Consider the following 23,138-nt stretch of genomic DNA (forward strand, 5'->3'; position numbering starts at 1 on the left):
TGTTTTTTTGTAAAGGCCTCAGTTTAGTTTCATGTGCTTTGATTTTGGATGCGTCTCTGTCCACATGCATTCTTATGAGTGGTCGCCCATGTCTCCGTCCCGCAATTCCACCCCCGGCCCCAATCTCTGGGAGTGCAAGTGGACCAGAGGCTCTGCAGGAGACCTTTCTACCACAGTACAGAGAAAATGTCACCCATAACACTCGCCTCAGGATGCCAATCACTTCACACTGCTCCCCACAGTGGGTGTGTTTGTGTGATAGAAAGAAAGAGAGAGAGAGAGAGAGAGAGAGAGAGAGAGAGAGAGAGAGAGAGAGAGAGAGAGAGAGAGAGAGAGAGAGAGAGAGAGAGAGAGAGAGAGAGAGAGAGAGAGAGAGAGAGAGAGAGAGAGAGAGAGAGAGAGAGAGAGAGAGAGAGAGAGTAGGGAAAGAAGTACTCGAGACAGGGAGAGAGAAAGTCCAAGGGACACGTCCACATGTGTAAAGACAGCCTGAAACAATTATTGATAGAGTGCGTACTCAAAATCCCCGACATCTCTGTCGGAATATGAAATAATATTTAGCCAAAGTGTATGTCTGGATTTATGTTTTTCGGTTTTTGCTCAGTGATGTGTGAGCGTGAGAGTGCTAATGAGCCTGTCCGTTCAAGGGGATTATGGGATGTCTAGTCATTATGAGGACTACAGGTGTTTGTGGAACTATGCATGAGTATACATCAAAACAATGACTGTGTGTGTGTGTGTGTGTGTGTGTGTGGGTGGGTGTGTGTGTGTGTGTGTGTGTGTGTGTGTGTGTTTCTGTGTATGAAAGCGTGTTTGTGTGTGTGTTGAATTGAAGGCAGGCCTTGGTTAGGCGTGAAGACAGAAACAGATGGAGTGGTTTATGGACAAATAACGCACACGAGCCTGTGAGAGAGTGGGAATAAGCCCATGTCTGAGCATGCATATGTGGTGTTGTTTGCTTCTGTGTGTTCATGCGCAGGATGTGTGTGTGTGTGTGTGTGTGTGTGTGTGTGTGTGTGTGTGTGTGTGTGTGTGTGTGTGGATCTTCAGATGCACATGTCCAAGAATTCCTGGTGAACATTTACACGCATATGTGTGGGCGTGTGCATCTACGCGCGCGTGTTAGAGGGGTGGGGGATTTGGAACACGGGGGCGCAGGTGTCCCTGGAAATGCCAAGCCATTTTCCATCAGGCCCCGCTTTGAATGTGTATCAGAGTTTACAAAGAAGGGTTGCGTGACAGGGAGGGTGATGACAAATGACAACAAAATGAGGAAGGCAGGGGGATGGAAAGCCAAGCTGGCACAGGCTGTGATGCCAGGCTCCCTGTGCAGCCAGGGGGGGCAGGCACTCTGTCCTCTCGGCGGGCCCCTCAGCCGAGCTGTGAATACAGAGACAACAGCCGGTGTGTAATACACACACAGACACACACACACACACACACACACACACACACATACACACACAGTCCTGTACACAGAGTAGCAGCAAACATCGATGGTAACACAGCCTGTCACATGCAAACACACGTAAACCTACTGTATGTACAAATGCACAGTTGGGTAAGAGTTAGTGCAACGAAACCAGCACAGAGAAATATTGTACCACAACAATAAGCGTCTATAAAGAAAACCATTAATTGCATTGACAGAAGACATCTGAAAGTTATCGACTGATGTCTTTGATGGAAAGTCTAAGATAAGTAAATCGACAGTTGATATGGTCAGTGACTCACAGGCCACAGCTTTACTCTCCAGATCAATGACGCATAAGACGGCTGAGTGTATTCTGTGGAGTTAATTGAAGACATTATTTTTCTATTTTTACTGATACAAACCTAAAACACTTGGAGAAAGAAGAAGAAGAAGAAAAAAAAAAAGAGTGCACGCCTCTCCTGAGGTCCAGTGTCGACAGCAGAGTGACAGGAGCAACAATTTTCTTTTACGTGAATCTATTTTTTTTTTTTTTTTTTAAACAGAGTACGAAACAAAGGACGGGAAAACGCTGAATGCTTACTCTCACTTTCTCGGCCCTCTCCACTCTAACAGCATGATTGACTCTCACAGTTTCCCATGATAATGTACCTAAATTGTTTCCTACTCTTAATCAGCCTTTGCCACTGTTAATGATAAAGCATATTCTTGCTAATGGGGCTAGTGTTCTGGAGAACAATAAACAAGGACATATTTCGAAGACGGCCAATTAATCATTTTATTGGAACAATTGACTGAATTCCACACTTGCTGACATTTGAAGTGCTATTTCTGATACTGGCATTGGAAGTTGGAACGACTCTACAAATATGCATGCTCCATGAAGTAAAAAAAATAAATAAATAAATAGACTGGATTGGCAGGTGTGCATGGGTTCTAATTCATTGTACCCAAATCTCTTTATACAACCACACATATGAGAACAAGCACTACCAGTACTTACAACTCCATTTGCATATCCTCTTTTTTTCCCCGTCATACCTCTCTATTCAGTTTTTCATTCAAACTAATTTCACCTAATATGACTTCAACATGTTGATCCAAGCAGGTTAAATACCTGAGATTTCCCTCAGCTTCTTCTAATTTCACAAGTCTAGATACAATCATTTTTATGGAGTGTGATTGCTGCCCTCCTCTGACCAAAGGAGAAGGAATCTGTCTACTTAAAGAAACTGTGGTATTAATGGGCTGGTTTAATGTTAGCACTTACATTAGAAAAGCTGTGTGTGTGTGCGCCGCTGCACTAGACGACAGAATGAGCACGTTTCACCGAGGTTAAATGAGGGCAGACGGATCCTTAGACTGATCCCACATCCCCTCTGAACAGATGGAAAGTTATTAGTTGAGGTTGAATTAGGAAGAAAGGGGTGATTGCGGGACAGCAGGGCAATGACTTGACCATGCCATCTCACTTACAATACATCATTTTCAACAGGAGTAGGGGGAGACGCACAAGGTTCAGTAGCCAGATAGCATTTACTGTATGTAGTCCAGCCTTCCTGATCTGCAGGGAAAAAAAGAACTTATTGCAGAGCATCTCCTTCTGCACGCTTGCACAAATATAGAGAAACACTTGTGGTGTGTCTCGAGCACCAGCGCCCCTCTGCTGCGTCACCTCAGGACACAGAATCACACAGTCTGACACAATCAGACTTATCGTGAGAGCAAAGAGGCAGCTTGTCCTAAACCAACCTTTTCATGTACCAGAACATTTCACCCTCAACTCTCAATCTGTGCCTCGTCTGCAAACTGCGGCCCGGAGTCACGTATGTGCACGAGCCTCGGGCTGCAGTCACTCGAGTTAACACGACATGGGTTAAACATCCAAGAAGCCGCTTCATTATTTATTATGTTATTAATTATTTAATGTACTTTTTAAGCCGTTTCTTGCTTATTTGCCTGTCTCCATATCAAGGGAAATCTAAAACTGCAAATCTTACCAAGTTTGTTTCTGTAAATTTAAAGTATAAAAAAACATCATTTTACCGCGAATAAGCTTCCTTCACCTGAAAAGCCCAGATGAATGTATTTTTGAAGTAATGAGTAAAAAATGAGTTTCAAGTGAACGTGCAAAATTGACATTTAAATTTTCTTCAGTCAAGAACTTGAAGTTAAAATAACGCTGCCTTCAATGGTAACTATTCTTTATTAATGTTAAACTATTCAGGCCTTATGTTCTGCTTTTTAGAGCTAAGCTTTTTAGAAATTAGATGTTCTGTGGACTTGTCAGGTGAATACAGCTTAAACTGAGGAGAGAAGAGTTTGTCATTTTTACACCATCTGTACAAACTGCACAACTTGTTTTCACACAAGGTTCATATGACTTGCTTGGAATCAGCAGGTGTGACAGGTTGCAATCTGTCAAATATGATATTTTTCCACATTTGTTCAGAATGACTGCAAATGGAATTATATTCATGTCAACAGATGTAACTATTTTGTAAACACGTGCACATTATCCTTTATGCGGAAATTACAAGCTCCTGAATGTTGTAGTTCAGATAAATGTGTCTCATAGGGGGAGAAAATGTTTCTGCACTTATCTGTAGCGCTGTTCATCGTCCCTCATTGTTCCATTCTGATTTATATTCGGTTCTCTCTCTCTCTCTCTCTCTCTCTCTCTGTGTTTCATTTCTACTGCTGAAGAATTACCAAATTCCCCTACAGAGGTGCATTTAAATTACATACTTACATTTCATTTTTTCCCTTCATGATTTAAAATAAGAGCAATCTAATTCAAACTCCCTAAAGTGAGAAACAAAACACACAACTGTGGGGATTATTACACACTTTAGGACTCCTACAATGATCATGAAAGCATCAAATTCATGAACAAAACCAGAGGGGGGGGAAAGAAGGGGAGATTGAGCTGCTTTGACAAGCTGTCTTCTTTTCCTTAATAATCTCTCTTAGTCCGTTGCTAACAACACACCTGTCACTCACTTAAAGCCACGCGCCTCTCTCTCTCTCTCTCTCGCTGTATTCCCTTCCTGGACTGAATGTCTGTTTCAGCTCAGTGGTCATGTGTGAGGCAGAGAGAAATGAAGCTGTCATGTCGCTTGAGTTAGCAACATGATTAAGCTGGATGCCAACCTTTTCTAACTTTGATGCATTCGTGTCGGCTGTATTTAATTCATGAGTCTTGTGAGCGGGATTGAAAGTGGTAAGAGGAGCGACGAAGAGGCAAAAAAACATGCAATTTACACATTTCTCTGGGTTTTTTTTTTTTTTTTTTTGCTGATTCTTCCCTGTGCAAAAGTTACATTTGCCTTTTCTTCGTCAGGTGTTACTTCTTCCTGACTTCATTCCTCTTAACTTTCTCAGTTTTTCAACCTTTCAACCTCATCTCTACATCTCATATGACACTCATTTCCGTCTCCTTCTCCTGCATTGTCCCCTCGCTTTTCATTTACATGAATTTACACCCATCCTCCCGTCTTTCTCCTCTCTCATACCAATCTCTCATTGGCATCTCTGCGCATCACCATTGTGTGTGTGTGTATATGTGTGTATATGTGTGTGTTTGAACTCATTCTCAGCTTTTACAACTCATATTTTATGCATTCAGCTCTCGTTCAGAGCAACTAACAACTCTTCTCTGCAACGCTGTGTATCCCTTCCAATATTTTTTTCCCTTTCCTTCATTTCTTCCCTCGCCTTATTCTCCCTGGATGAAGGGAAGGCAGGGGAAGGATGAATGGTGAATGCTTGGCCTCCCTCCAGCTCACATTTTCAATAACCAAGGGACATTTTAATGGTCCGTCTGCGCACGCATACAGGTGCGCTTCGTGTCTATGTGGGAATGTTTCGACATCAAATGTTTGTTGGTCCAAGTGTGTCCACTTTGCTGGCTGGCTAAATAAATACATCAGATGCCGAGCTCAAAAGAACACTGGTCTTTCTCCCAGGGGAAAGTGAATTATTTAAAATGAAAGCTGGAGAGAATGATGACTAACAGGAGCAGCTGACGTGGCCAATGAGGAGAAAGATGGAGAAGAACGAGAGGGAGAAAGAGGATAGGGAAGGCCAGATGGGCTGAGGTGGCACAGAGCCAGGAAGAGCTGGTTTAAAGAAAAAAGGGTTAAAAAAAAAAAAGTGTAATGAAAGCAGAATAAGAGAGGAGTGAGAAGCTTGGGAGGGAAAAAAGGAGTGGGAAGTAATAGCAGCTTTTAGAGGAAGGCTAAAGATTTTTTTTTTTAAATTTTTTTAAATCAAACTGAGGGAAGAGAAGAAGGAAATGGAAGACAACTGTCAGAAAAAAAAAAGTTCGGGAGGGTTGAGGAGGACATGACAAGAAGTGACAACAGACAGAGGGAAGATGAGAGCAACGGAGGGGGGGGGGGGGGGGGGGACTCCAGGAACATATGATTGGGCACTGGTGCCAAATTTGGAGCACATGCAAACACACATGTTGTCCTTCTGGCTCCTACACACACACACATCAGATTAATCTACTCGCTTCTTCTGCAGATTTCAGCCTGTTAACCTGACTCACCCCGCCTCACCCTGACACATGGTCCTTACAGGGGGGAGTTTTGGAGGGACTGGAACAGTCTGTTAGAGAGAATATTGAAAAGACAGAGGGGGGCTGGAGGAAAAAAAGGAGGAGAAAATAGAGAAACAGAAAGGCGGACGACGGGAGTAAAGGATACAAACTAAAAGCTGTTTGGGAGGAAGTACGGCTGAGATCTGCGGGATAGAAATTAAGCGCAGCATTTTTGGGACACAGCGAGTGCATGGGGGGGGGTAAATGGGTGAGGGAAGTTAAAAAGAGAGCGGGGGGGGAGGAGAAGGGAGGCGTGTAGTAAATTACAGAGGGAAGGAGAGCAATAGGAAGGAATAGCAGGGTGGCGAATGTGCCTGGAGATGGATTGTGGAGGAGCAAACAACAGAGATAATAAGAGAATCTGCTGAAGGCACGCGCAACACTCAGTAATTATATGGAAAGAGCAGCCTGCCTTAATTAGAACAGGATGGAGCTCGTGAGTGAGATAGAAACACACACACACACACACAAAAAAAACACACAAATAAGCATGAAACGAAGCATTTGCGGTGTGAATTATTACATAATTTATTTTTCCCATGGTCTCTTTCTGCTGTTGGCGGTTCATAATGAGATTGCAAAACACGTGTGCGTTCATCATAACGATTTCATGTAGTGCAAATTTGTGAATGCACGCAGGGTCTGTGCACGCTAGGCTTGCTGACGGAGCTAAAGCAAAGGATGGTCCTGCATGTTACAGTATATCACTTCTAACTGCTCTGTATTTTCACTCTACACCTTTATTACTCACGAGGAGGCTGACTGCGCACAATGCTAATTTTCAATAACATTCTCCTCAACAGTCAATCTTCCAGGATTAAGTGTTTCTCGTTCAGTTCAGAAAGCAGGATGTCCTCCTTTCGTTCATTCCTTTATCTAGGCTTCATATCTTGTAGCTCATATTTTAGCAGACGAAGCAAGCAATAAACACGCTGCTTCCTGTTTTACCATTTCTAAAATGAGATATTCAAACAGCTGTTACTGACAGACAAAGGGGAGAATTTAAAAAATCTATGTATTTATTCTACACTGATTTAGATCAGGTGTGATCAGGTCCTGTGTCTTCTTTTTGTGTGAACACATTTGTATTGAGTTGGCAGCATGTATACACACACGTATACATTCTCTAGTGTCAACGGTCAATTATCAAAATAAATACAAAACAGTCGCAAATTAATCACGAGACAATTTAAATGCATCATATTATGTGTGTAGATCTACAGGACAATATAACTAAATGTTCGTTTCTTCGAGTGAGCCGAGCGGAAACATCTTGTTTTTAGCCGTTGCGCTAAGCTAGGCTATCTTCGTTTGACTCTCCTCACACCTCTTGTTGCTGTGAAGCAGAAAGCTGTCACACCGAAATCTTTGCATCAATAAACTATTTTTGAATTCCATCTTACTTCAGACCCAATGAAAAGATAACAAAAATAATAAATCACTAAGATCATGTAATTATGAAAAACAACAAACCCACCTTCTTCTGTATAAACTGAGAGTTTGAGGGATATTAGTCAGAGCTAACTGCGGTCCCTCAACTCATTAAAAATCAATTTACTGTATCTTTGTCAGCAATTTAATAATAAATGTGTCTGCATCAGCATTAAAAGAGCAGACAAGTTTAGAGAAGGAATTTATGACAACAGAAGCTTTAATCTGAGTTAATCCAGTGCCGTCTGTGTCGCTACTGTCACATTGTGTGTGCTAATAATCCTCTCCTCTACTGGCCAACACTATCTGCTTACACCATTATCAGTAGCTACTCACTGACTGTTCAATATTATTGACCTGCATGGAGACACTTACTGCATTTGCACTCACGCTGGTGCGCAAATAGAGCAAGGAGTAAATAAGATGTAGCTGCAGAATTTGCACAAACAAACGCACAAACACACACACGCACAGAAATTAGCTAAACATTATGTTTATGATAAGCTGCTTACAATTCATTATGATACGTTTCACAGCAAGTGTAATGCATTTTTTCCAAACAAACTTAGACACACACACACACGCACGTGCATGCACACACTGCTGTTCTGGCATAATGCATTTCTATCAGGCACACACAGAGACACTTTCCGGCCCACACAAAATGACATTAATATAAGCCTGTGTGTGTCTGTGGTGTTGTTGCAGACACTAAAGCTTACTGCTGAATGTGTGTGTCTTGACTGCTATATGTGTGTACGAGCAGTCCCAGCGCAATTCCTCAGTTTAGTGGAGCATTACGGCTGATCAATAGCTCTGGTGCAGTGGGAGATGTCGGGTTTTGGGCTGCATATTCATGCCATAATGGCTGAGCTGAGAAATGAGGCACTACAGGATAAAATGTGTGTGTACAATGCGTGTCTGTGTGTGAATCAGAAGAGGAGCCCTGTCCCCTTGGAGACCACATTGTTACTCGCTTAACTTCACAGAAGTAAGGTTCGAGCATGAGCAACAAAAAAAAAAAAACGTTTCTTTTTAACCTTCTGTTCACTCTTTCAAAAGTTTTAACCAACCTGTCTTTGTTAGGAATCCCTTAATTTTCTCTCCTTACCATCGTTTTGCAGTTCTTCCTCAGAACTCGACACAGCGCCCAGTGTCTGTTGGTTCATCTGTTCGTCAGATTTTATTGTCCTCGGCTCGGCTTTTATTGTTGAAAAAAGCATTGTGGGTAATTACAAAAAACAGGTCAAGCAACACATACTTTGTTTACACACGGAGCAACTGCCAATTTCAGTGAGCAGTACTTATCTCCAACTGTCAAACACTTAGCGCAGAAATTGTGCAGCGCAGCCAAAGTTCTGCATGACTTACAATCAGCAGAGTTTCTTCCATCAACTTTAATACTATAACCTTTTTTTTTTAACTTCCCTCTTAGATTTTTGTTTGTTGTTGGAAAGAAAACAGAGAATCAGCATAAAGGAACAAGAAATGTTTGCAGATCCACACTTTGTATTGTTCTGTATTAATTTGCTTCTGCTGCTGTGTTCTTTTACAAATGTCTCTTGCTTCTGCTTTCCCACCATTTAAAAAAAAAAAAAAAAGTTTTACTTTTTCTTCTCTGATGCTAAGACGAGTTTTTGGCTAGACATGAAACTGACTGAAATGACGCCTCTTTATAATCTGTAAGAGCAAACCAGACCATCAGAAAGAAGACTGTTTATATATAGCTATTACTTATGCTGCAGGACAGGGGTCACATAAAAGGATTGAACAGATTGTTAAAGTAGGTTTTAGGTGATATACTAATAACTAATTTCAACATTTTTGTCCAATGTGTCTTTTTGTCTCTATGAACTAATGCTGGTTTAAGTGTAGTCATAGGCAATTACATTATTACTATAATCTATTTTAACATAGCAGCATATGGGAGGAGCGTACTACCACATTTATTATAATTTACTGACCAATCACAAAAGAGTTTTCCTTTGAAACTCTCATTCAAAAGAAAAACAAATAACAGAATATTTGGATTTTAATCCAGTCAACCAAAACAATATCAACCTCTTCTAAGGAGTTTAGCTGCATTACAAGACACTCAGTCTGACTACAACACCCACGCTGCATTGCACGACAACTCAAGATGTGCTGTGAAAGCTAAACAGCAACAACCATGTGATCAAAGGGCTGCTGCTGTATGAGCAATGGGTTGTGACAAAAGACTCCCATAGTGTCCCTCTCTGTTTACGTCAGAGTGTGACACCCCACGCCACCCACCCACTTTACACTCAGCACTCCCGTGGAAGTATGCGTCTGTGTGTGTAGGGCCAGTCAGAGCGCATGTAAATGTAACATGAGAGGCCGTGGTGTTACAGTCGACAGGGCAGCGGCATCAGAAGAAGGAGTGCTTTAGTCATTGAGTTCACACTCACACACGCAGAGATTGCTAAGCCTTGCAGTTCACACAACACGCCTCACGTGTCGATGTGTGTGAGAACAGTCTTTGGAGGTATCATGACACAAGGTAGGATCAGTGACACAGCGAGGCCCTCAGCATCGATGTCATTATTAAACAGAAGGCACACATGGATTGAAACACCGAGAAAACGGTTTTCTGTACCTCTATTGTCTTTGTGTGAAAAATAGCGTCCGTTTGGTTTCCTTTTCTTTGTCTAAGCACTTGTTAACACTGCTTTCTGTTTGATTTCCTCTCTTATCCCATGCTCACATGCAGCGATTTCTGCTATTCCGCCTCACTCTTACAGCTTCTATTGTATCTTCACAGCGCCTTTCCCCCCCCCCACACAGAAATCAACCTGTCATTCCTCTCTTTGCATTTCTCTTCTTTTAATCTTCACTTTATTCTCTCAAACATGTAGAGCTGGGCTTCTCATTCCCAATTCCGATCCATCTTCATCTTTCCCTTGTTTCGTTGTCTGCCCACAGTTCGACCATATGGAGCAATCAATGACTTTTTTAAGTGGCACTTAAAAAAAAATCAAAGGTATCAGAGGAGGAGTATCAGGCCGGCCCATAACATGGACCATGGGAAATTTAAATGAAAGGGTACAACTTGCCCTACATGGGTTTTAAGGGGTATGAAGATTTCACAAGTGTATTGAGGGCTCAAATCATTTCAGAAAGGGATTTAAAAAAAGACACACATGCGCATACAGGATCGTATGCTCTAATGGAGAGATGTTAGGGAGTGAGGGGCTGCACAGAAAACGCCCATGTTGGGGTCAGCACCTCTGCAGTTCTTGGACTGGTGACCCAGACTGAGCTACAGCTACCCCTACATAGGGTACCAGAAGAAGTTAATTTAAGAAAAGGGGTACCAGAGGCACAGTAATCTAAGAGTGGGGTACCAGGGGTATTAACATTAATTCATAGGGTGTTTAGAAGTATTTAGACTATAAAGTGTCAAGGGAAGGACAAGATAAGGTAAGTGGACCAGGGGCTGAAAAAAAAAACCCAACCCAGTTGATTCTGCTGGATACTAGAAGAAATGGTCATACCGTGCTTCACTAAAGCTACTTTAAAGCGGGATATTTCACTTTGCTTTTTTGCTCATGCTTGAAAAATTATTTAATCTCAGTTCTTTCTGGCAGAGCCCAAAAGACAAAAACGGTTTTTGATGTGTTAAAACCGACTTCGCTCTCTCCATCTTCATCCTTCACATCTTCTTTACAAACATTTCTATTCTCTGTTCTTTCATTTGCTTCTTCAGTTCTCACTTCTTTACACTGTTTTTTTTTTTCCTCTGGCATTTTTGTTTCTCTGTCATCTCTTTCATCTAACCATGCATCCCACTGTCTTGATGTTCATCGCCTACCTTCACAGCTGCTGTGTCCTTCCTCGTAGCCGGCGCTGCAGCTGCACTTCCCAATGGGCACCAGCCATTCCCCTTCAGCGCTGCAATGCATCCTGGGAGGACTGTCTGTGTCAACCTCAGAGTTATTGACGCAGTTGCCGCGCACCTCCACTAGTGTGGCGAAGGCGGCCTCAGCCACCGTGTCAGGGAACACCGCCAGGTTTTGGACAGTTGCTAGGCAGCGTTTGTAGTACACCCGCACGGCAACTAGTGCCACGCACGCGCCAACGTCCTGGAACGCCAGGTGGAAGCCCTTGCGGTTGAGGTGGCCGATCTCGCGTACCTCAGTGTTCAGCTTCATCTTCCTCTCGCCCAGGTCGCCCTGCGTGAAGCTCTCATCGGCAGCAATAGTGTCTATCTTAGTGTAGCGGTCTTCTCGAGTCACGCCTCCGAGGTCCCTGTCCGTCTCCACGTAGAGGAGGTTGAAGGTCTCCTTGCAGGTGCCCGCCACGCCAGGTATGCTGTTACAGTCGCGCAGCGTGAACTGGAGCTCCACAAAAATGCGCTGGCCGCCCCGCCGCGCCACCCAGCCCGTCTGCAGCCAGTTGTTCTGTTGCATTGGCTCCATAACGTTGCACACCTGATACGTCCTGATAGGCTTGTACTTCTCATCTACGCCACTTATCTCCTCCCACTGGAGAAGGGACGGAGGAAGGCAGGGGAGGATAAGACAGGAGGAGTAAAGAGATAACAGTTAGAGATATAGTAGAGAAAGAAAAAAAAAAGAGCAACAGGAACGTAGGAGGTGCACTGAAATTAAAAGTGGGAAGAGAGGATTGTGTGGTTAAAACGACAGAAGAAGAAGCAGCAGGGCTCGACGTGCGAATATGAGGGGGTGAAAGAGAGAGAGACAGAAAAGTGAGGCGACTCCGAAATGCTGACAAAGACCGTTAAAGTAGTGACAAAGAAAGATTACATTCTGCAGGTAAACAGTTTAATGACATGATGTGATGAGTGGGTGTCTGGAAAGCATTAGCACTCAGATTCTTTATTAAAGTCACAGAGAAAATGACAAACAGCACACATTCACGGCCATTACATCGGCCTTTAGTGCCGTTTGTAAAATTCAGGGTCACACCTTCTTCGCTTTGTCAGGCGGCTTCTTTTGAACTCCATCGCCTTTGGTATTAAAACTAGTGGTATTAGAGAGGAGTGTTGATGAAATATTTCTGCCTACACTGTGCTGACTCACTCCAAGGACGAACGTCAGAATCAGAGACGCATGCAGCGGAGTGAACTCCAGGTTTGAAATATAATGTGGTCAAGTGGAGCGTGGCTTCTTTTTGTTCACATTTAGCCTCCACTTGATATTTTGTAATATTGATGGAGAGTGGTGGCACTGATTTATATTCTCTGTGCTAATGAGCTGTGAAGCCTTGTTGTCATTAACATACTGTGAGATGGAGGTTGTTTCTGCTGTCGGGGTTTGATGATAAAATCGATTATCTTACAAATTTATTCGGCCGAGGTCAAAGTTTTTATCTGCTTACATTCTGTTGGTACGTACAGCCTCCACATACCTTTAGTGTGTACCTCTAAAAGTCTAGAAAGATGACATTATTACCGTGATCTAGAAATGTCTGACATATACATTCCGATCTTCTCAAGCCTTGTTTCCTTTTAAAGTGGACATACAGTATTATCCCACTTTTTCCATCTTTTCCAACAGTCCCCTGAGGTCACCAGAGGAGGTTTGTGACACTGTATGAACTCTCAGAACGCTCCTCAGTAAGTGTTTTAATATTTGCTTTGCATGCTACTTCAAACTGACTTTAATGTAGCACAATCTAGATCGTGAGCCCCACGGTGAATAGCACAGGTCAAAGGTCAACCTTGAGTCGGAAAGAGGGTGACCTCTCCTTGCTAGGAGCAGATTCTTAGAAAAGAAAAAAAAAACTCCTGCAGTCACATTTTTAGATAATTGATCACTCTGGAGGGGGGACCATTTTACTGTGACACCATACCAGTGAGGCCGGTTTTGGAGACAGTATCCTAGCTTAGATTAGCATCATTGATAAATGGTAATGAAGAGGTCTTCCCTCGAAGGGAGAGTAATGCATGAGGTTTGACAAGGGATGGAAAACAGCAAGAAAACAGTACAAGACAAGAAAAAAGAAAAAAAAAGCAGAAACAGCATGTCGAGGAGAACAGGAGGGGTTTGTCGAAGCCAGCTGTTCAGAACGCAGCCGTTTTCCGGAGCCTCGAGTGTGAAAAACAAAAAACACGTATGAGGACAATGAAAAATGCAAGTAAGCACACTTACTCCGTTGGGGGGATATGAGGTCCAGCCCAGCTCTGCCTGAGTCTCTTTAGAATTCAGCAGCACCACTGCAGCAAACAAACAGACAGACAGGGAGAAGGGAAGAGGTCAGACTTTATTGAGTGTGTGCTTTTATTTAATCTTGTCAGTTTAAATAAGTCTGTCAACAGGGTCATAACAGCAGAACACAATATGAAGTCTCGCATCACGACAGAGTGGCTTTGAGATTACCATTCTAGCGGAGTACGAGCAACATGACACGAAAGATTTGGATCGCACCGGACAGCCGTCGTCATACAAAACTCTGGGTGTGTTCGTGCATTAACACAGTGTGTTGAGGACTTAATCTGGAACTTTTTTAAACCAGTAGAGAAACACTGGTTTACCCCCCCCCCCCCCCCCCCCCCCTGTTAAGCTTTCATCGATGCAGCAGAGAAAACGGTGTACTGAAATGCCTGCGTCACAAGCGTTTCTGTTTCAGGACCATGGACAGGGAACGAGCACCAGCCCCAGTCTGTTTTCAGCACCACGGACAGTTACATGAGAACCAAAGTGGAGGGAGGCGAGTGAGAGCTCAGCGGATGCTGCTCATTTAGTATTAGCTGCTCAAAGAACAGACACGGAGCAAAGGGAACACGGAGCAGTTGAGCTGACCTATTTTGAAGTGCAAGTACTTGTTCATTTCAGAGAAGGTCTTTACACAGCGGCAGCAGGCGTGGAAACAACTTTTACCTTGCCGCCATCATCGACGATAACGACTATTTAAAGTACTTGAACACATTTTTTCTGTGTTGTACAACTCATGGCTGTATTTCACGTGTGTTTGTGGAAACTGATCTTTATTAACACATACTGAAAGTTAACTTCAAATGAGTGTTCGCTTCTGGGATAATTCAATGTGCCTTGTTTTGGGATCAATCCAAAAAATATAACCCAGATTTAAAAGCATGAAGAAATACGTCTGTACTAGTAGTGTCAGTATATTTACTCCTACGAGGAAATATCTCTCTCATTACAAATATGATGCGTTAAATGTATCCGAGTACTTCGGCGACATGGTTTAAAGAAGGCTGAGTGAGAAAGGCTTTTGTCTGATACCCAGCAGGCGTTTTTTGAAAGCCATCATCAGCACATTCATCTTAATCTATTAAATAATATCCACATCTGTGGAGACATATGGTGAGCTGCATTGAGCCTCATTTGAAAGGATTTTGCTGATATCAAAGTTAGCCACGCTTTAAGCTTGTCTGCTTAAAAAGACCCCCCCTCCAAACACCCGGCCCCCCCCTCCCTCCCCCCTCCCCCCCTTTCCCCGAACATACACGCACACTTTCACGCTTTTTTGCAGGCCGGCTTGCACCTGCAGCCTCAAGGCTACAACGAGGCCTGACAAGAAGACAGAACCATCTTTTGCTCAGTCTGCTGCACTCCTCATTCCCGAACTGTGTGCTTCTTTCATTCCTGTGCTTGAGTGCGTTTCACGGCTTAAACTTTTGTTTTCATGCTTCGACTTCAAACCACTCCGGGAGCCTTGTACATGAAATATAACCCCGCGTTGATTCCTTGACGTACGACCGTTTCTCTTCACCCTTGAGCAGTCCCGGCACTCCTAAAAGACTCTCACTCTGATCGGCTACCCGCTGCTACCTGACAAATATTTGGCCGTATCTAGAACAACTGGGCACATGGACGTCCCTGTGAGGGCAGAATAGAAACCTACACGGTCTGACTAACGCTGTAGACCTTGTACTCTCAGTGAGTAAGCAAGCTTTGAAAACTGACTGTCACGGTAAGATGTGCGGATTCACCAAAAGAGAAGGTAGATGTTATTTATGTTTCAGCGCCTGCACAGAGTAGTGTTAATAATACACCTGGATGAAAACTTACACAACACTTACAAACAGAAAATCACATAGAGCATCTTGACTCAGACCCCTCAAAGGAAGAATATTAATGCAATGTAGCATTTCTGCTAATTGAGGTTAATTAAAAATAGACTAACTCTTCAGTTTAAAAAGCCAAAACCCCGAAGACACCAGTGATTCAGTCTCTGTTTGTGTTTTTCTTTAAAGGAGGCATTTCGGCCTTGGCTGGAGTACAGGCGCTGCTTGCTAGACCAGGAAGGATCCTTTACTGAACACTTAACTTGATTGTTTTTTTTGGGGGGTTAACATTGCTGGGTGCCCAAAGCGTGGTTCTGTAGTTAGCTGATAACATAGTGGCATTCTGGAGGAGATTAGAGCGGCAGAGGCCAAGGTGGCGGAGAGAGACACAGAAGGAGGCTGAGACGACGAGAGGAAATAATCAGCAGAAGAGGGTGAAGAGCGGGCAAGAACGAGAGCCAACATGAAAGAGAGAAAGACAAAAAATAAAAATAAAAGTTGGCATCAGAGACAGAAGAAGGAGAGGGAGGGGGAGGGGGACGGAGCACATGCAGTGCAAATATCTGAATAATACACAGGGGGGATCAGCGGGGCCTTAGTGAGCAGTCAGTCAGTCAAAGAGAAACTCAGAGGACAAAGTTGGCACTATGATCACACGCTGAATACATAAGTCCTGTAATCACAGCGCAGTTAGACAGACTAATGGGTCTTTAGGGGAAGAAAGGAGCAGAGAGTCATACAGAGAAAGACGGATTAAAGAGACAGAAAAACAAAAAGTTCAACAAAGCACTAAAAAAAAAAAAAAAAAAGCAGGGTCACCAAGAGAAGGAGAGAGGGGAAGAAGTTCGAGAAAGAACACGTGACGGAGAGACAAAAAAAACTCTCCCTCTCGGCCACTGACAGCTCTGACTAATAAGCCGTGACACATTAGCTCCTAAACACCATTTTCAAAGGTTGTTTCATAAATAATTGCACATCATTACAGGGACAATGTGGGTGTGTGAGCCAGTGCACACTTTTTTTTTTGTTGTTAGTTATGCCTCAACCTATTGAGGACACACAGGACAAAGCAGATTTTCATCACAAAATATGAAACACGGTCGCAGCCCGACGACAGATCCGGTAATAGAGCCTGGACAGACTAATTAGTTTAGTTCATTTAGAGCTTTTGAACCATTCAAAACGAACACATACACATTATGCAAATGCATTGTCAATGTGAAGGATTTAAACAAGCAAGTGTGAAAACAATGGTGAACATGACGTGAACTTGCAGAATGGTTTTAGTTACATTTTATTTATAGAGCAAAATGACCCCTCTTTATGGGCACACACTTAAGGGGTGAACTTTTATTATTACTTTTATTCCTTTTTGTTCCAGAAGGGTTCAAGCCGGCCTCAGTTCTGCATTTTTAATATGGCGACCACCGACCTCACATCGACTTAGTTCATGTTTATACGTTTATACAGTAAGTGGATAAAAAATAAGCTCGACAACATCGTCCATAAAGGACGCAACAAATATACAGAGTAACATTCGGATGAATGGTTCTATCGAGCATCCTGCCATCTTTGATGTTTGGGAGGATGGACTGCCGCAATATGCGGAAAGATTAAAGCTCCAATGTGGAACTTTTGGCGCCCCCTGTGGACAGTTTTATTTATGTTTTATCTCTTTGTCCTCTACAAAAAGGCACCTTTGCAATCCTGATATTAATCGCCTCATCTGACATGCACCCCGCAGCAATGGTTAAAGGCTTTTAGAATAACGAATTAGAGATAATCAATCTTCCTGCTGATGGTCCTGTTTGCTTTTGTAGGTCACATGTGAGACTACTCACACGGGCTTTATAAGGCAAATAAAGAGATATACAGGACATATGTTGAATTGAAAACATGCAATATAGGAAATGAAGAAGTTGTGTAAAGTAGCAAGAAAAAAAGCTTTTCTGAAGAAGATAAAAAAACATGATAAGTTACAAGAAGACAGCACACAAGCTGCCACCATAATGGAGCGAAGTCCTTTCACGATGGCTGTCTGAAATTCAATCCTCTTCACTCCGGAAACTTTTAAGTTCTTGGAAGCACTCTTTTGAATGAAGAGCAGGTAAAAGCTGGCATACAAACAGCAACGCTGAAAGGAATCTTTTGTGCACATTTGTGTCCCTGGGAGTTTTCAGGCTGCAGGAGTGAAGTCTTTGGTCTTCAGATTGTACACGTTCATGTAGTGCGTGTCTGCTTCTGGGGGTTTTCTGAGGCCTTTTCCTTCGTTTTACATTCAGGCGTTGTGTTAAAAGCACAAGTGTCTTCCTCCTCTCCTCACCATCTCTCTCAGCTCTCTTTGGCTGCCGTGATATATTAATTGAGTCATGCCGTCTGAGACACAGTGACGAATGCAACAGCCAGCACAGAGGAAAGAAAAAATGCAGAGTTACACGCCACAGCAGCACTCAGGTCAAGTCTTCAAAATCTAAAAAGTGTTTTTGGTGCGCAGGTAGCACTCAGAAAGAGGCAAACACTGAAAACAGCTTTGCAAAGACATCTCTGTCACAGAGGTGGATTCAAGGGCGTTCTCCATCTTTCTGCAGGAACTACATCATTTGAAATGTTTGATTGTTCATAACTTTCAATGCTGAGCATTTAATCTCAAAAGGGAAAGAAAATAGAGCAGAAAAAACAAAGAGCTTTACCATGCCAAATAAACAAACATATAGTGTGTGTGTGTGTGTGTGTGTGTGTGTGTGTGTGTGTGTGTGTGTGTGTGTGTGTGTGTGTGTGTGTGTGTGTGTGTGTGTGTGTGTATGTGTGTGTGTGTGTGTGTGTGTGTGTGTGTGGGTGGGTGGGGTGGGGGGGGGGGGGTTACCTTCAATGTTCAGTAACAAAGAAACTGGTCCCTGCTGAAACCCAGCTCACGAACACAATGTTGGACACGAGTACATTCCAACAAACACAGATGATTTTAATCCATCCCAGTGGAACGGGCTCATTTCATAATTCGCCTCGATAATGTTCTATAGCTTCATGGCAGGATTAGCTCTGGTGTTGGCTGTCCTCACCACGACCTGCAGCATGCTTATCAACCAGTTTACACCAACGCAGGCAACCAGGCTCTGAAGGCTCAAACCTGCCCCAGAAAGAAGCACAGGGACGGGGATAAGTACAGGCCCATCGGTGCTCCACTGGGACGACCTATTGTCAAGCCTTCATCCTTCTTTTCAAACCAAAGACTGAAGGAGAGGCTGGAACGTGAAAGAAGTGAGAGGAAAGTGTGAGATAAAACAGAGCTGAAGCCTTGAAACTACAAGAAGACTATCGTACGTCTCACAACATTTGAAACAGACTGATGGACTCCACTGCTTTGAGACTTGAATATCATGGGAGATGGAACTTGAAATCAAATAAGTGGGCATGCCTTACACAGTAACATACATCATGATCAGAGTCAGCTTTTATCTGATTGAGGAACACATGATGATTTGAAGTCAAATGTTGAGATATCAGATGCTATGGGACTTGCACTGTTCAAAGTCGTCGTAGAAAATCAGAGCTGGCTCGTATATGTGCAAAAACAGCAGTAAACAATTAGGCTTTTTAAATGATTTGGTGACTCCATCTGGATAACTTGAGAGCTGACTTTGTCTTCTCTAAAGAGACCTAAAAGCTTTACAAAACAACTCAATCATCGTGAGAAAAATGTAGGCTATACACAACGAAAGGTTTTAAAACCACCTCACACAGTTTGCATCAAATGTAAAATAACAGACGCATCTGTTTCTGAGGGTTTTTTTTTTTTCTTTTTACACAGAGATAGTTTGTTTATCCCTCAAGAGTTAGCATGGTTCTTAACTCCCCCCTTAAACAGACTTATGGAAGCAGAAGCCCACTTGAGGCCGGTCTGGATTTACTGTCTGGCTCGAGGACACTGGAGCAGGTTGGGAACACGGGACTTGTAAGAGTCGCAGCCCTCGTTGTGAAAAATTGTGTTTGCTGCACCGCCCTCCTGCTCGAAGACGTGGGAGGAGATGAAAATATATAGTTCAACAAAAGCAACCCAGTAATACGGCTGTAGAAGAGATAAAAAAAAAGGAAAAAAAAAGAGGATAAATGGATGGGGATATGAAGTGTCACATAAAAACACAAACAGGCACATAAAAGATAAATGCTGTGTGTAAACGGAGACGCACACACAAATCAGACACAAACACACAGGAGCTAGTGAGACAAATGGTGGCAGGGAACTAACTTTCTCTCTCTCTCACACACACACACACACACACACACACACACACACACACACACACACACACACACACACACACACACACACACACACACACACACACACACACACACACACACACACACACACACACACACACACACACACACACACACACACACACACACACACACACACACACACACACGCACACTCGCAGCTCTAGCAGCAGAGCACATTAACTTCCAGCAGGGCTCTCCTTTTAACAGACTCATTAAACTTTCAACTTGGGTAATGTGACAAACTGTAAAGAGAATAGACGGTCCACTTCCTAAATCCCAGCATGCAATTACGGACGTGATGCATGACAATGGGGTTACGAGTTAAACGCTATCACGGTGCTGTGCATCCGTCTCTCGACTGCATCATTTGAGAAAAACTGTCGAGCAGCGTTCATCAGATACAGATGCGTGTACTCACATAAGTAGATGTTCAGAGTGATTCAAGTTTGTTAACAATGATTTCAGCCCTGATAAAGTAATGGAAACAGTAAAAGCTTCAACATCAGCAGAGATAGCTTCGACAATTATTCATGTAAGATTTGAAAGGAACTGAAGCCATCGTGGACAAAATGTGCATGAAAGCAAAGACATCAGGTGATGTCGGAGTTTCTGCTGTTTCTTGATAACAGCGAAAATATTTATATCTCAACTCCAGAGGTGAGGGACAGTAAATAACAGGGTGTGTAGCGTTCATGTGCCTTGCCTATCATTTTTCTGGATAATCACTTCCGATCTTTCCACATCTTCCCCCTTCTGCATGTTCAGGGTTTTCTCCTCTCCTGTAGGGCCGGTCCTGAATCTGAATGACCACCTGTTCAGAACATTCGCTTCCAGGGGGGGAAAATCGAGCTCGCATGTGCATCTGTGTGAGTTCGGATGTTTGTGCGTGCTTCAGGGAACGAAAAGAAAAGAGCCCACGAGTGAGTCACAGAGTGTGTTTAAGAAAAAAAACAAAAAACAAGGGAGGAACAAAAACAACGCTCAAGGAAAGAATGACAGTAAGGGGGCCAAAAAAAAGGTTAAGTGAGGCACCCGAGGAAGAGAAAGGAGTACCATTTAAGTTATACCTGCTGTTACTGGATAAATACACACCTGCAAGGTTTGTTTTTTTTACAACCAAGTGCTGCTGCACTCTGAGGCAAGGACATACCCTGAGTTTTATGTCCTAGTGAGACACGGGAAAAGGAAGACGAAAGCTCAAAGGAAAGGAAAGATACCGACAGAAGGAAGGCAAGAGAGAAAAAAACCATCGGAGGAAAAGGAGGAATAAATAAAAAGGCTCGAGGCCGAGCAAAGTTGTTTTCATTTGTTGGGCCCTCTAATGATTGTAATTGGCGGAGAAAGCAGTGAGACGAGTGTCAGGTCTTGTTTGTAGGACAGAGTGGCTCCTGTGGACACATCTGAGAGGACAGGCTCACACATGTACCTTTTGCTGTCCTTTTTTTTTTAAAGCTAATTTTTGATCCTCCAAACACATTCATGAACTAAAGCTGGAGTCTTCATTCTGTTTTGTACAACCTCTAGTAACTCTGCTGTTTGTATTATATATATATATGCAGAATGCAGAATCGGTGTCTGAGCATGTTTAGGCCAACATGGCCATTTATATGGTCAGCTTAAGAAAAGTTTTGAAAAACAAAACACAATAATGCCTCTTTACCATTCGTGCCCAGGGATATGTACCACATTAAAATGCACAGACAGCTACAGACAGCCCACAACGCAGGTCAGATAGTGGATGTAAACATGAGTCCTGCCTCAGACGAAGCACATGGCCAATCTTTGTTCAGGATTTTGGGGTGGCAATTCAGACATTTTGTCCCCTCTGTTTGTTTATTAGAATAACAGCCGTCACCGTAAAGCGCTACCTATGCCATTAAAAACGCTCTTCTCACTTGTCTTTGTGACTTTGGTCGAGGAAAGAAACTGGTTTAAGGGAAGGAATGAGCCGCTTAAAGGAACATCTAGAGTTTGAGGACTATTTCAAGGAGCGGTTAGCAAGCGGACGAATGCAAAAAACCACTTCAGGAACAGTCCGAGCACTAAAGGCAAAGTGCTGGAAATAAAACCCTGCAATATTCCATGCGTGGCAGAAATCAGGAGGGCAAACATGGTGGAGACTGTCGCATGCACGGAGAAGAAAAAAACAGGAGGATGAAGATAGAAGGAAGGTAAAAAGTCAAATATAGATGATGACTCAGCTCGCTGTAAATAAGCAACACAGTGAAGAAAAAGGTTAATTCTTTGCAGCCATTACTTGGTAATTAAAATGACTATGTGGTGGAGAAACTGGCAGCTCATTCATATACCTTATTAGCATTTACAGCATTAAACGTGACACTAATTATTCACTTCTAAGAGGAGACTTTGTGCAGCATCAGTAGTTGTAATAGAGGCAGAAATGTGAAGCTCAAATGGGCCTTCTTTCCTCGATAGCCGGTTTCCTGCATGATATCTGCCGGAGCCGAAAACAACCCACCTGCACCGCACAAATTAATTTTGAAGAGACATTACTTCAGAGTGTGCTCCCTTTGAAGCTTTTGTAATCCACTTCACGCACGTAAACTTGACACATGGAGCTCCAACACAACAATAAAAGGGATGGTTTGATGTTGTCGGATGGAAGTTAAAATCCTCTCTCTGTGTCTGTCTGTCTGTCTGTCTGTCTGTCTGTCTGTCTGTCTGTCTGTCTGTCTGTCTGTCTGTCTCACACACAACGTGCTCTGTGTGGGAAAAATCATACGGATGATAAGGTTTACATTACGAACGTTTTTAAATCTACAAAGCCACATTTCAGTCGTCGTGCAGCAGCTGAACACCAGTTCCAGTTTGATCTCGTCAACTCCTAGATTTACTTTAAAACGCAGAAATTGCTGAGTGATGAGAAAACAACGTCAACCCCAGTCAGAGCCTGCAGGTGGATGCTGCTTTAAGTGCAGCACTGGTACCAGACAGCAAGGCACTGACAGAACAGAGGGAGAGACGGGAAGCTTAAATAGAACGCTCAATTTGGAGGATGTGTGTGACTGGAGGTTGTGAGAATGGCGCCCGTCAGTGGAAAAGAAATCTTTACAGCTCGAGTCCTCTGCCATGAGCTAGCTTGCATGTAAAAGAAATCAAATGAAAACAGGCTTTTGGAAAACATGGACCTTGAATTAACGGAGAAAACTAATCCCTATTGTACCGCTATTCTTAGAAGTTGAACCATTTCAGGTCTTTTTTCCTTTTTTAGAACAAACAAGACTTTAATTAGCTCCAGCTCTTACGCAACCTTGCATCCACACATAAGAGTATACATTACTGTATTTATGACACAACAGCATATGGCAAAGCGGTATTATTAAGGCATCAACACTGCGTGTACATATGTGTGC

The 23,138-nt window shown here is 43.1% G+C and overlaps 1 protein-coding gene across 1 annotated transcript in view; it reads right to left on the reverse strand.

The window, feature by feature from the left end:
• Window positions 1-23,138, reverse strand: part of epha10 (EPH receptor A10) — a 149,508-nt gene that overhangs the window by 99,303 nt on the left and 27,067 nt on the right. Inside the window, exons 2-3 of the mRNA XM_079367751.1 lie at window positions 13,604-13,668; window positions 11,302-11,974 (exon numbers count right to left, since the gene is read on the reverse strand). Coding sequence (XP_079223877.1) covers window positions 11,302-11,974; window positions 13,604-13,668 — 738 coding nt within the window. The remainder of the gene's footprint in view (window positions 1-11,301; window positions 11,975-13,603; window positions 13,669-23,138) is intronic.

The sequence above is a fragment of the Symphodus melops genome, assembly GCF_947650265.1.
Source record: "Symphodus melops genome assembly, chromosome: 18".
Classification (NCBI taxonomy): Eukaryota; Metazoa; Chordata; class Actinopteri; order Labriformes; family Labridae; genus Symphodus; species Symphodus melops.